Raw genomic sequence first — 12721 nt, forward strand, 5'->3', positions numbered from 1 at the left:
TAAAGAATTCACCTGCCAATGCAGGAGACACAGGTTCAATCCCTGGTCCAGGAAGACCCCCCACACCATGGAGCAACCAAGCCTGTACGCCACAATTACTGAGCCCATGTGCCACAACAATTGAAACCCTCACCCTATAGCCCATGCTCTGCAACAAGAGCAGCTACTGCAATGAGAAGCCTGCACCCCCTAACTAAAGAGTAGACCTGCTTGCCACACCTAGAGAAAAGTCGGTGTAGCAACAAAAACCCAGCACAGCCAAAAATAAATAAATACATTTTTTTAAAAAAGAAGAAACTGAGCTTCACTAAGTCCTGAGACCAGATGTGTGATCTCAGTTAAAACACCATGGATTCAAGTCTCAGTCTGAGTTTTGGCAGCATTTAAAGTTCTAACCTAGGGGTTTGAGTCCCAATGTAAGTTTTTTGGTTTCAGCACCAAATCCAGCTCAGTTTTACCCAAATGAGCATAGGAATTTGATATCTTCACCAGTTCCCTGAGAAGTATGTACACCACTCCCAAGTCAGCATTAATTTTACTCGGTGACAACACATTCTGTCACAGATGTCACTTCCCACAGCATTATTTCGTTAAGGGACATTTGAGTCCTCTCTGAATATGGCTCCCAAACTTCACGACATTAGTCGCCAATATCTTTCCAAGAATAAAGTACACCAGCTCCAAATCTCTCTTCTAATAAGATTGGGGGATTGGGACGCATTGGTAGGTCTCAGTTCCTTCTTCAGCAGGCCCTCAATAAATATTTGCTGAATTAAATAGAATGAACTTTCCTTTATGTGATGGGGAATCACAAATGGCCTTTGAATTATGATTAAATTTCCACCGTGTGGCAATACAAGCATTAATTCCTCCAAATAAACTTACATATTTCAAAGTAGAAACTTCATACTTCCTAATGGAAATATTCTTGCACAGAACAACATCACTGGTACTCAAGTTGAAATCATTATTATTCATAATGGAACATCGTTATACCAACTATTTCAGGGCTCCGCGCATCTGATGCAAACAGAATATTGTTGTCTGCTGCTGCTGCTGCTGCTAAGTCGCTTCAGTCTTGTCCGACTCTGTGCGACCCCATAGACGCCAGCCCACCAGGCTCCTCCATCCATGGGATTTTCCAGGCAAGAGTACTGGAGTGGGGTGCCTTTGCCTTCTCCAAGGAACCAATTCCGTCATTTTTAGAAGCAGTGTAGAGCGCATCAGTCTTTCGAAGTATAAAATGGGTGAGGTTATTCTAAGTTGTGGCCTGCAAGCCCCGCCCCATATACCTGAGTGGCTCCGCCTACTGCCCGGCTTAGGTGAGGGGCGGTGAACCACATTTCCCAGCGGGCCCTGCGGGCCTTTAGCGCCTGCGCGTTGGCAGCTCAGGCAGGCGGACGGAACTCCCGCGCTATCCAGCCCCCTGGTCTCGCCTCATCTGTTCTCTACCTACGGCATGGAGGGGCTCCCGGCGGTAACCGCAGGCAACGCGGGCGCTGCCAAGGCCGAGGGAGCCGCAACCATGCCGCCGCCGCCTCCCGTCTCCCCGCCTGCCCTCACTCCGGCACCCGCAGCGGGTGAGGAGGGCCCGCCGCCCCTACCCGAGGCGGGGGATCCCGGCTGCTCGGGCTCCCGGCCCCCTGAGCTGGAGCCGGAGCGCAGCCTGGGCCGCTTGAGGGGCCGCTTCGAGGACGAGGACGAGGAGTTGGAAGAAGATGAGGACCTGGAGGAAGAAGAAGAGGAGGAAGAGGAGGAAGAGATGAGCCACTTCTCGCTGAGGCTGGAGGGGGGCCGGCCGGACTCCGAGGACGAAGAGGAGGTATTGATAGCCCCTGTTTGACCACGCCGGCCCTCCGCCGTTAGGGCCGGGCCGGATGTCCCCGCTCGCCGCTGCATCCTTTGGCATTGGAGTCCACCCTCGCCTCTCCTTGCGCTGCCTGCTCGTGGCGCGGACTGGCCTTCTGTCCCTGCCAACTCATTTTGTAAGATTCCGGCAGTCACTTAAGCTCTCTGGGTCCGACTCACTCATTATTGAAGCTACTGCGTGCCAGGGATGTAGGCGCCAAGGGTACTGTTCTCCTGCCTTCTAGAAGCTTACAGTGGCTGGGAGTACAGTCCAGTTCTACAGAATGTTGAGAGTGTGGGGGAAACCCTTCCCCACCTAGTCAATCTCTAATTGGGAAGATTTTTTTTTTAAATTGGGGCAGCGCGTACTTCATTAATTCAGACAGTATACCCAGCCAGTCAGAATTTGTGTATTAAACACCAGTATCTGGAAAGTTTGTCCATTTTGTGATAATTCATAAAGTAAGATGTCCTTCATCTGGCAATATACAGTAGCTCCAAAAAGAATGAGATCTTTTGAAACATTGGTTCATATTGTATTATTGTAACTTTGAGAGTATTTGAAGGGTCTGAGGTATTAGAACATGTTTCCATGTTGCAAAGTAAACTACACATTGTTGACAAAAAAAATTTAGGACGTATGACTTGGCAAGGATTTGTAACCTATTTCCATTGCATTTGCAGCGCCTGATCAATCTCTCTGAGCTGACTCCGTACATCTTGTGTTCCATTTGCAAAGGTTATTTAATAGATGCAACTACCATTACAGAATGTCTTCATACATGTAAGCATATAGTTCATTACATTTCCAAATAATATATTAAGTTTTTGAAATGTCTTGAAAACATTCTAATTCCAATATTTTTTTCCCAACAGTTTGTAAAAGCTGCATTGTCAGACACTTTTACTATAGCAACAGATGTCCAAAATGCAACATTGTAGTACATCAGACACAACCTCTTTACAACATAAGGTAAGAAAAATAAGTAACATTTATATAATAGGTATACTTTTTCTGAAAGATTGAAATTGTGTAGTTGGTAGTAAATTCTTGACCTATCTCAAAATGACGAGAAAGGGAAATGCATATTCTTTAAAGAAATACATACAGAGCACTTACTGTATACCAGGCACTGTGACGTCTGCTGTAAACCTTAAAAGAAAAAAAAAAAGGTACAGACCTCTTTTCTTGAGGATTTAAATTCCATCACTGAAGTTGATGATGCTAATTTAGACTTGTCATTTTCTGTGTATCTAGAATTCTGTTTTTAAAATAACTGAAATAACTGGCCTCTTTAGAAAAACCTATCTGTCATAAGTCATTGTGGCTTATTAATCAAATTTTCATTTCATGCTCAGTTTGCTAAGGAAAGAAAAACACTAAAAGTGGACTGCTTTCATTTGTTTAGCAAATACTATTATGTTTTTATTACTTCACAGGAGAGTATTTTGCAGATGATACACAGAATTTTTAAGTACTGTCTCTGCCCTCAAACTCACATTCTTATTTGGGAAATAAGACCAGTTCACATGGAACAATTTAGCAAACTGTTCAAGAGTCTATAATTACTTGTAATTATGACAATGTGTAATTACTTGAGTTTCTCTTAGAAGAGAACCATTAGTGCTACCTAAAAGTAACTCACCTCTGAGAAAGGAGATATTCACTCCTAACAGAAAACAGTTACACACAAAGAGCATCATTCACTTTACCAAATGCTTTTTCTGAATTCTGAGGTATTCTCCATCCTTTCCTTTTATTAGGTTGGACCGACAGTTACAAGACATAGTGTACAAATTAGTGATCAATCTAGAGGAAAGTAAGTTTATTTTATTACCTAGTTATAAATCCCCGAATCTCTTCTGACTCTACTAGTTATATTTTAAGTGTAATTTAGTCTGTGTTTTATCATTTTTTAGGAGAAAAAAAGCAAATGCATGATTTCTATAAAGAAAGAGGTCTAGAAGTACCTAAACCTGGTAAGTTTGGGTGTATATCATAATGTATTTATAGATTAAAAAATACTAACTTAATAAAATTCACTCCCTTTGAGGTTCTTTTTTGGTGATAGCTGGTTATTTTTTGATCAAAGAGAGAGAAAGATTTTGAAGGCAGTGACTTACTGTAACCCAATTTGTAAGGCTTGACGAGTAGAGGCTCTGGAGCTGGATTGTGATTCTGGCTCTGCCACCTTATTAGGTCTATAACTTGGACAGATGACTTCAGTGTTTCAGTTTCTTCTTCTATAAAGCAGGGATAATTGTAGCACTTTATAAAGTTGTTGTAAGGACTCACTAAGTAATGCGAAGCACTTAAAACAGTGCCTGGAACATAGTAACTGCTCAAAAACTAGTTTTTATGGTGATGGTAATGTCACAGTATGGAAGTTAGATTTGAGTTTAAATCCTCATTCTTCCACTTACTATGTGGGTGACTTTAGGCAAATTGCCTAATCTCATTAAATTGAATCTCATTTTCTTTACAGTTAAAGTACATAAAGTACTTCAATTAAAAAAAAAAAAAGCAGTAGTACCTATGCCATGGAATCATAATCAGGGTTAAATACAATAGTGCATATAAAAAGTGCTGAGCATGAGCCCTGGCACATAGTAGTGCTTATTAAGGATTACCCACAGCTATTGTTGCTTTTATGCTGAGCTTTCTTTGTGGCCCTGATAAACCAGCCACATATGTCTGCCTTCCACTGTGGAGCACTCCCCAGGCTTGTCACTAATTTCACTGGCTTTGACAGTTTAGCTAATGTTATTTGAAAAAGGGAGAGTGAGTGCTTTATGATCTTTTAAATAGTCATCATAGTTAAATCTGTGTAATTATTTTTCAGATATCTCAATTTATGAAGTTTTTATTCTAACTCAACTTTTTTGTTTGGCTATCAAATAGCTGTTCCACAGCCAGTCCCTTCAAGCAAAGGAAGAACTAAGAAAGTCTTAGAATCAGTGTTTCGTATTCCACCTGAACTTGACATGTCTTTATTACTAGAGTTTATTGGGTGAGTACCCTAAACCTCTACCTCTAAACTTTAAAATAAAGAAATTTTAAAGTCCCAACAGTTACAAAATCATCCTGAGCTAAGGTACTAGAGAGTAGCACAATAACTACTTATATCTCTATCATCTGGCTTTCAAAATCAACCTTGCTATTATGGCAGAAGGCACTTGGCTACCTCTCCCTATTCATTCCCTGCTTCCCTTAGAGGTTAATAACTGCTCTCCTAAAAGTAATGATTATCATTCCCATGCATTTTTTTATGTGTTTACCACATGTGTATGTATTCCTAAACAATATGTAGAATTGTTTTTGTCCATTTAAAAACCTTAAATGGTGTCATACTGTTTTCTAACTTTTTTCACTTAGCACTGTGATTCATCCATGTTAAAATGTATAATTAGTTCACTCATTTTCACTGGGTGTTCCCTTAAAATAAACATACCATAATTTATCTTTGCTTGTACTTTGGAGCACTTAGGTTGTTTCTAAATTTTTTTGCTATTGTACACAGTGTCGCTTTAAACATTTTTTACAGATCTCCTTGTGTCTTTGTGAGATAGTTCTCTAAGAGTGTAGATTTGTTGAGTCTTAGGATATGTTCCGGAGAAGGCAATGGCACCCCACTCCAGTACTTTGCCTGGAGAATCCCAGGGACGGGGGAGCCTGGTGGCTGCCGTCTATGGGGTCACACAGAGTCGGACACGACTGAAGTGACTTAGCAGCAGCAGCAGGATATGTTCAACTTCAACTTTACTTGGTTTTGCCAAATTATTTTCCAAAAGTTGAATATCTCTCTAATTCATATAAATTGCTTCTTTCCAACACTGTAGCATATAGTGTACTCCATTATATTGCAGCAGTGTTAGACCAACTGTCATCATAGAGTTGGCCTGTATCAAACTGTAGTTTTTGAAATAATTACATGGTTTGCGGGATAAACTAAAATGCTTTTCTTGGAAAATCTGGATCTTCTATTTTATGTCCCTGATGACTATTTGACTTCTCAGTCACTTCCTCCTTATAACTCTAGGTTGCCTGTATTATTTATTTCGTATCTAGCTTGTACTATGTTGTATTTATCTCTTTATGTACTCATTCTGTGTTCTCAAATATTATGGATCCCTGAGAGGTGAGAAACCTTTCTTATGCCTCCACTGAGCCCACATAGTAGTGTTTTGTGATAAATGAAATAAAGATCTCTTTAGAAGAATAAGAAATCATATAATACCAAACTTTAAAACAGCACTTTCTGTAAAGAATGTGTTCCAGCCTAAATGTCCAAAAAGGAACTAGTAAATTAATGGTATGTGGAACATGAGCATGTGCTAGTAACATACGTGCTAGTATGGAACAATTGCCAAAATTCACTTTCTTAAGTGAAAAAAATAAGATGTAGAAGAGAATATATAGGATGTGCTCATTTATGTCTTTTAAGAAAGGGGGTGGTGGACATATGTGTGTGTATATGTATATATTTCCCCCCACAACAAGGATAAACCATTTCTGAAAGGACATTTAAGAAAATGTTGATAGCAGTTACTTCTATAAAAGGGCATTGGAGTTTATGAATCTAGGATCAGAAAAAGTCTTACTTTTCATTGTGTTTGACTTTTTACCATGTAACTTGATTTTTAATAAGTCTAGTTAATTAAAATTGAAAATTGAAGGGAATTTGTATTTCTGAAACATTGTTTTGAAGAAATGTAACCTTTTCCACTAATGCACAATAGGAACTTTTTTTAAACCTTTTTTGAAAAGTGGCAGTAATGTAAAGATGGCAAATATGTGCCAAGTGTGCTACATTATCTCTGCCTCTGCCAGCAGCACAAATCAGTACTTAATCATGACATGCTTGACCACAGTATTCAAAGTAGTCATTACCATTTACCAGGGCTGTTCCATTTTTAACACATTCCCTGCTGTAGAAAAAAAGAAGCCCTCACTTGGAATAAGATCTCTATTTAAGTCCTAACTCCTTTGTTATATAGCTTTGTAAAATTGAACTAACCACTTTCTGTTAATGCATTAGATGCTTATTAAGGTGCTGCTGTGTGCCAGCACAGCAATCTGCTAACTGTTGGGAATGTAATTTGGATAAGTCAGCCATGGCCCTTGCCCTCATGTAACTTGTAGTTTTTAGCTTCTTCAGCTTCCCTGTCTGTAAAATGAGAGAACTGACCTTTGTATGTTGTTGATTATGATGGGTAATCTGTCTACATCAGAAAATAGTCTTTTATCTGTTTTCAAACGGTTATGGGGAAGAAAGCTTCCAATGTGGCAAGAAGTCCTTTTGAAGTCACCAGTCCTCAGAGTTAAATCCCCACATGTTTATTACATTGAAAAGCGTGGTGTTACCCCTGAAGTCAGGCTACTGAGGGTAAGCCATAGGAAGCTCTTTCATGGTAGGACAAATTGCAGGTGAGATTTTTAACCTGATGCAAGTATAAGGGTAAATTTGATCCAGCTAATGACCCTGCTTGAATTGGAGGAGCAAAAATACTGAGCTGGGTTCAGCCTATGGACAGTGGTTTTTCAACCGCTGGAATGAGCATCAAGTGAGACTCCCCACTCCACCTCCAAATTTGGTGTGCTTCTTTTGTGATCTTAAGACAGTCTTGTACAGTACTTCTTTTTGTTTTCCAGTTTCTATGTGTAAGGTAGGAAATTATAAAAAGAAATAATCTTAGGCAGTATAGTGTATACAGAAAAAACATAACTCAAGGTATGTAACCCTTAGGATGTAGCTTAACTCCTCTGGTCATCGGTTTCCGTATTTCTAAGTTAGAGATTATAATACCAACTCACAGGATTGTCATAAGAATCTCCATGCGGTATTCCTCACATGTCTAAACTACTATAATATATGCATATTGAAATAACGCAGTCTCATTCAGAAATAAAGGTTAGTCTGGTGCTATAATATGTACAGCATCTGCCTGGTAAAGAAAATAGACTCACATGAGAGTATATGATAGAAGACACGGCAAAAATTTAATGTAATCTTAAGCTCAGTGGTGTTTAGTAAACCAGAGACTTGCTATTTCACTGTATGCTATGCTAGCCAACTAGGGTCTTATGTTCAGCTCCGGGCACTACATTTTAAGAGAGTGGTTGGTAAATGGAGGTGTAATCAGAACAGTAAAAGGTGTGAAAACCATGTCATGTGCGGTGGCAGAAAAACTGAATCTAATTCGCAAGAGCACCAAAAGGTGAAACTAGGACCAGTAGGTATGTTACGGGAAGAAACATTTGATTCAGTGCAAGCAAGTGGTTTCTGAGATCAGATCAGATCAGATCAGTCGCTCAGTCATGTCGGAGTCTTTGTGACCCCATGAATCACAGCACGCCAGGCCTCCCTGTCCATCACCAACTCCCGGAGTTCACTGAGACTCACGTCCATCGAGTCAGTGATGCCATCCAGCCATCTCATCCTCTGTTGTCCCCTTCTCCTCCTGCCCCCAATCCCTCCCAGCATCAGAGTCTTTTCCAAAGTTGCCCACAAATGGAATGAACTGACTTGTCACTAAGAAGCTATCTCTTTAGACGTTTAACCAAAAGCCACATGCCCATGCATCATGGATTCTATAGAGATAATTCTTATGATGAAGAAGAGGCTGTTTTACTTTATTTGATGTTACTTATTTTTTGGCTGTATGGCTTGCTGGATCATAGTTCTTCAGCCAGGGATTGAACCCACACCCTTGGCAGTGAAAGCAGAGTCCTAACCACTGGACCACCAGGGAATTCCTGAGAATATTTTATAACTCTTAAGATTATGTTATAATCTTAGGTTTAAATTCTATATATAATATGTATACATAAATGATGTTTTATATTTATGTCAATATAACATACTTTATAGTTAAAACTTGTATATTTTAATGTCTTTATATTTGTACTATAAGAATACTCTAGATGATGCTATTGTGATTTTGCCTATTCTTCACATGATGGGAAAGAAAGAATGTGGGCTTTAAGAATTCCCTGGTGGTCCAGTGGTTAGGACTCTGCAACTCTCACTGCCACAGCCCATGGCCCAAGTTTGATCTCTGTTCAGGGAGCTATGATCCTGGGCAGCGTGGCAAAAAAAAAAAAAGGAATGTGGGCCTTGATATGTACACCTGTGTTTGAAACCCAGCTTTATTACTTCCTGGCTCTGTAACCCTAAGTAAGTTATTCATCATCTCTGAGCTTAGTTTTCCTTATCCATATCCTGGAGATTCTAGTGCCTGATTTACAGGGCTACTGTGAGGACTGAATGAAAAACATTCGTAATATATGAAGACTTAATATAACTCCTGGTGCATAGTACATGCTCAAAAAAGTTTGTTCCTTGTCTCTTCATGATATGAGTAATTGATTTAATCAAAAGTCTTTGTCCTTGTAGGGGAAAGACAAATTGAGTAAATCATGCCCAGGTGATTATGCTATAAGTAAAACAAGAGGAAAAGTAGCAGCTTTCTTGTAAGGACTCTATTTTGTAAATGTTACTGTTGAGAAAAAAGCACATTAATTATGATAAAGAAAAAGACGTTTTACTTTAAACTGGAAAATGTTAGAATGCTATATGTGGGGGAATCTAAATATTAAGACTATGCTTTTGATTCCTGGAAGAAAATATATAAAGCAAAATAAACTATGGTATAAAACTGCCTTTACCTTACCACTAGGTGGCAGATATGACAATTAACTGTATCTGTTCATTTCATAAAGGATTAGGTGACTGTGTTTTAAGATTAAATTGATGTTTCTCAAATATTTATATTATGTTATTTTTCTGTGTTATATGATTAAATATGTAGTTTAAAATTGATTAATTTTGCTTTCATTTTTCAGTGCTAATGAAGGCACAGGACATTTTAAGGTATTTTACTTTTATTTTTCATTTGCTTTACAAGAGGGCCCTATAAGACACAAATTTAAGATTAACAATCGTGTGGAGACTGTCTTTGGTAACAATAAAAAGTATTTTAGAAATAAAACTTGTTGAAATTTGGAGTATATTCAATAATGCTCTCCTATAATAGATTTTTGAGAAAAGAGTTATTAAGTAGGGATTTATTATTATTTCACAACAATGGTTTAAAGAAAAATAAGTGAGCAATTTTTAAAAGTGAAGCCAAATGCTGTACTGATTTGGTGATTAAAAAATATTTCAAAGCATTTTTTGCATAGTTGGCATTTAGAGTTAAATATGAACTTATAATTTCATTTTCATGTAACATCTTTGGTTCAGATTAACTTGCCTCAACTTTTCGCTTCAATCATTTAGTGAAACTTTAGCAGTAAGAATGAATTCTTGAGTTCAGAGTTGTCTTAAAGGCTTCGGTTTCACAGGTGCCATTGCACACTGTGCAGCTCCTGTAGTATGAGTCACTCAGGAAAAGGAGACTTTTTTAAAGGGGGTAAATCAGGCCTTAGAGTTACTTGGAATTATAAAAATATAAAGAAATAACTGACTTTCATCTGCTTAAATTTTCAGTGACTTTGTCAAAGTCTACACGAAAATATGGGTGAATTATACCTGGTTGGGCATAGTGTTTTGTTTTGTGACTCTAGTGGCTTAAGGGACGTGAGTTGATGCATAGGAATAGATGAGTACTTTTTTGGACAAAGTATACTATAGGTTTTTCCCAGAGATCATTGTGATGGAGGGGATGCAGTGTTAGGTTTGGTAACTTTTAATCTCTTCTAAGTTGTAAAATACCAAACTTACGGTGATAAACTTTAGGAAGTCCTTTCATAGTGTGGTGGGTGGGAAAGCAGCATAACAGTTTCTGTATGGGACAAGTACAGTCATAGGCTCCTAGAGGTCACTGAAGACATCTGTGTAGTGACCTGTAGTAGCCAGGTGAGCCAACAGAGTATAAAAATTTCATGAAGAAAGAACTAAAAATTAAGTTGGAATATTAGCCTATTACTTCCACAAAAGCACATGGGCACGGAGAATATGTATGTAATTCGGAGCCTCACACATCAAAGAAATACGGCATTGCCTGCCACCTATGAAGTGTTCTTGCCCAAACAAATGTGAAGCTGATCATACCCCTGGATTACTAATTTACAGGAAATCCAGGGGACACAGGAACTTATTTAATTACTCTGTAGGAATATAATAAGCCAGATCTAGATACTGGAAAACTGCAGGACAAAGACAAACAGTTCTGTTTCTTCAGCAAATAAAAGGGAAAGACATAAAGAGGGAACATATAGATAGAATATATTGATTAGAAGAGACTCAAGGGACATCAGTGTATGGTGTTTATTTGGATAGGATTTGAAAACTAAAAACTTTATGAGACGCTAGCCCCCAGTTGTAAGTAACATAAATATCCATCAACTGATGAATGGATAAACCAAATATGATATATCCATGTAATGGAACAGTATTTGGCTGTACAAAGGAATGAAGTATCGATACATGCTACAACATGGATGAACCTTGAAGACATTTAAGTGAAAGAAGCCAGGCCCAAAAGACCATGTGTTATTTGATTCCACTTACATGAAATGTCCAGTATAGGCAAAAGCACAGAGATACGGAGTAGATTAGTGGTTGCCAGACACTTGGGGGTGAGAGGAAGTTGGGAGTGACTGCTAATTGGCATGTGTTTCTTTTTGGGTGATGAAAATGTTCTAAAGTTAGGTAATGGTGATAGATGCACAACTATATAAATACACTAAAACCCATTGAATTGTATACTTTAAAATGTGGTGAATTTAATGATAAGTGAATATCTCAGTAAAGCTGTTAAAAAACAAGCCAAGGCCAAAAAACTTCAAATAGAAGCATTGTTTGTAATAAATTTAGCGCATGCATTTTGAGAAAACAAAAATATATCTGATAAAAATAATATATACATAAATTAAAATTTTTATTCTCTTTGTAATGACAACCCTAAAAATAAAATCATTTTCTACTAGGTAAAAAAATTTAGACAGTTGGTGAAATTTGTACACTTACTGTCTATTTCCTGATATTAAGAAATTTTAGAGTATGGTGGCAGTATTATGTTTTTTAAAGGAGTTCTTATTTTTTAGAGATGCATGCTGAAGTATTTACAAAGGAAATGATCATGTAAGGGGTTTGTTTCAAAACAAGCCTGGGGAATGGGGGCCAGGAAGCAGTTGGGATAGGAAAAGGGTGGGATTTATTTAAAACAAGATTGACTTTGAGTTGATAAAGATAAGTTTATAGGAGTTTATTTATACTATTGTTAAAGTTTTGAAGCATTACGTTTTCAGTATTAACTAAACATTCCCGTGTTAATTTGCAGGCTTATGTCTGTATGAGGTAATGAATGTATTGTTTTAGAAACAAATGATCCTATTTTTGCATTTTTTGACTATTTTTACTTTGCTAAAACAGGGTTTTTAAAAAATACTTTCTTAGCTAACACTTTGGCAATCTTATCATTTTTCTTTTAATTCTGCATTTATAGGGGAGTTCTAGTTATAATCTACTGCTTAAAAAGCTGCTTTTATTTTTTATCTTGGAGTTCAAATAAATATGTCTGACTAGGATCGGATCAGTCACTCAGTCGTGTCCAACTCTTTGCCACCCCATGAATCACAGCACGCCAGGCCTCCCTGTCCATCACCAACTCCTGGAGTTCACTGAGACTCACGTCCATCGAGTCAGTGATGCCATCCAGCCAACTCATCGTCTGTCGTCCCCTTCTCCTCTTGCCCCCAGTCCCTCCAGTATCAGAGTCTTTTCCAATGAGTCAACTCTTCGTATGAGGTGGCCAAAGTACTGGAGTTTCAGCTTTAGCGTCATTCCTTCCAAAGAAATCCCAGGGCTGATCTCCTTCAGAATGGACTGGTTGGATCTCCTTGCAGTCCAAGGGACTCTCAAGAGTC

General features: G+C 38.3%; 1 protein-coding gene across 2 annotated transcripts in view; it reads left to right on the forward strand.

The window, feature by feature from the left end:
- Positions 1-1402: 1402 nt before the first annotated feature.
- Positions 1403-12721, forward strand: part of PCGF6 (polycomb group ring finger 6) — a 31750-nt gene continuing 20431 nt past the window's right edge. For both annotated transcript variants that reach the window (XM_010859420.1, XM_010859421.1), the window contains exons 1-7: positions 1403-1822; positions 2533-2632; positions 2725-2821; positions 3613-3668; positions 3769-3828; positions 4751-4859; positions 9695-9722. In XM_010859420.1, the coding sequence (XP_010857722.1) occupies positions 1460-1822; positions 2533-2632; positions 2725-2821; positions 3613-3668; positions 3769-3828; positions 4751-4859; positions 9695-9722 (813 nt within the window). In that variant the 5' untranslated portion in view covers positions 1403-1459. The remainder of the gene's footprint in view (positions 1823-2532; positions 2633-2724; positions 2822-3612; positions 3669-3768; positions 3829-4750; positions 4860-9694; positions 9723-12721) is intronic.

Source organism: Bison bison, unplaced genomic scaffold, assembly GCF_000754665.1.
Source record: "Bison bison bison isolate TAMUID 2011002044 unplaced genomic scaffold, Bison_UMD1.0 scf7180017864456, whole genome shotgun sequence".
NCBI lineage: Eukaryota > Metazoa > Chordata > Mammalia > Artiodactyla > Bovidae > Bison > Bison bison.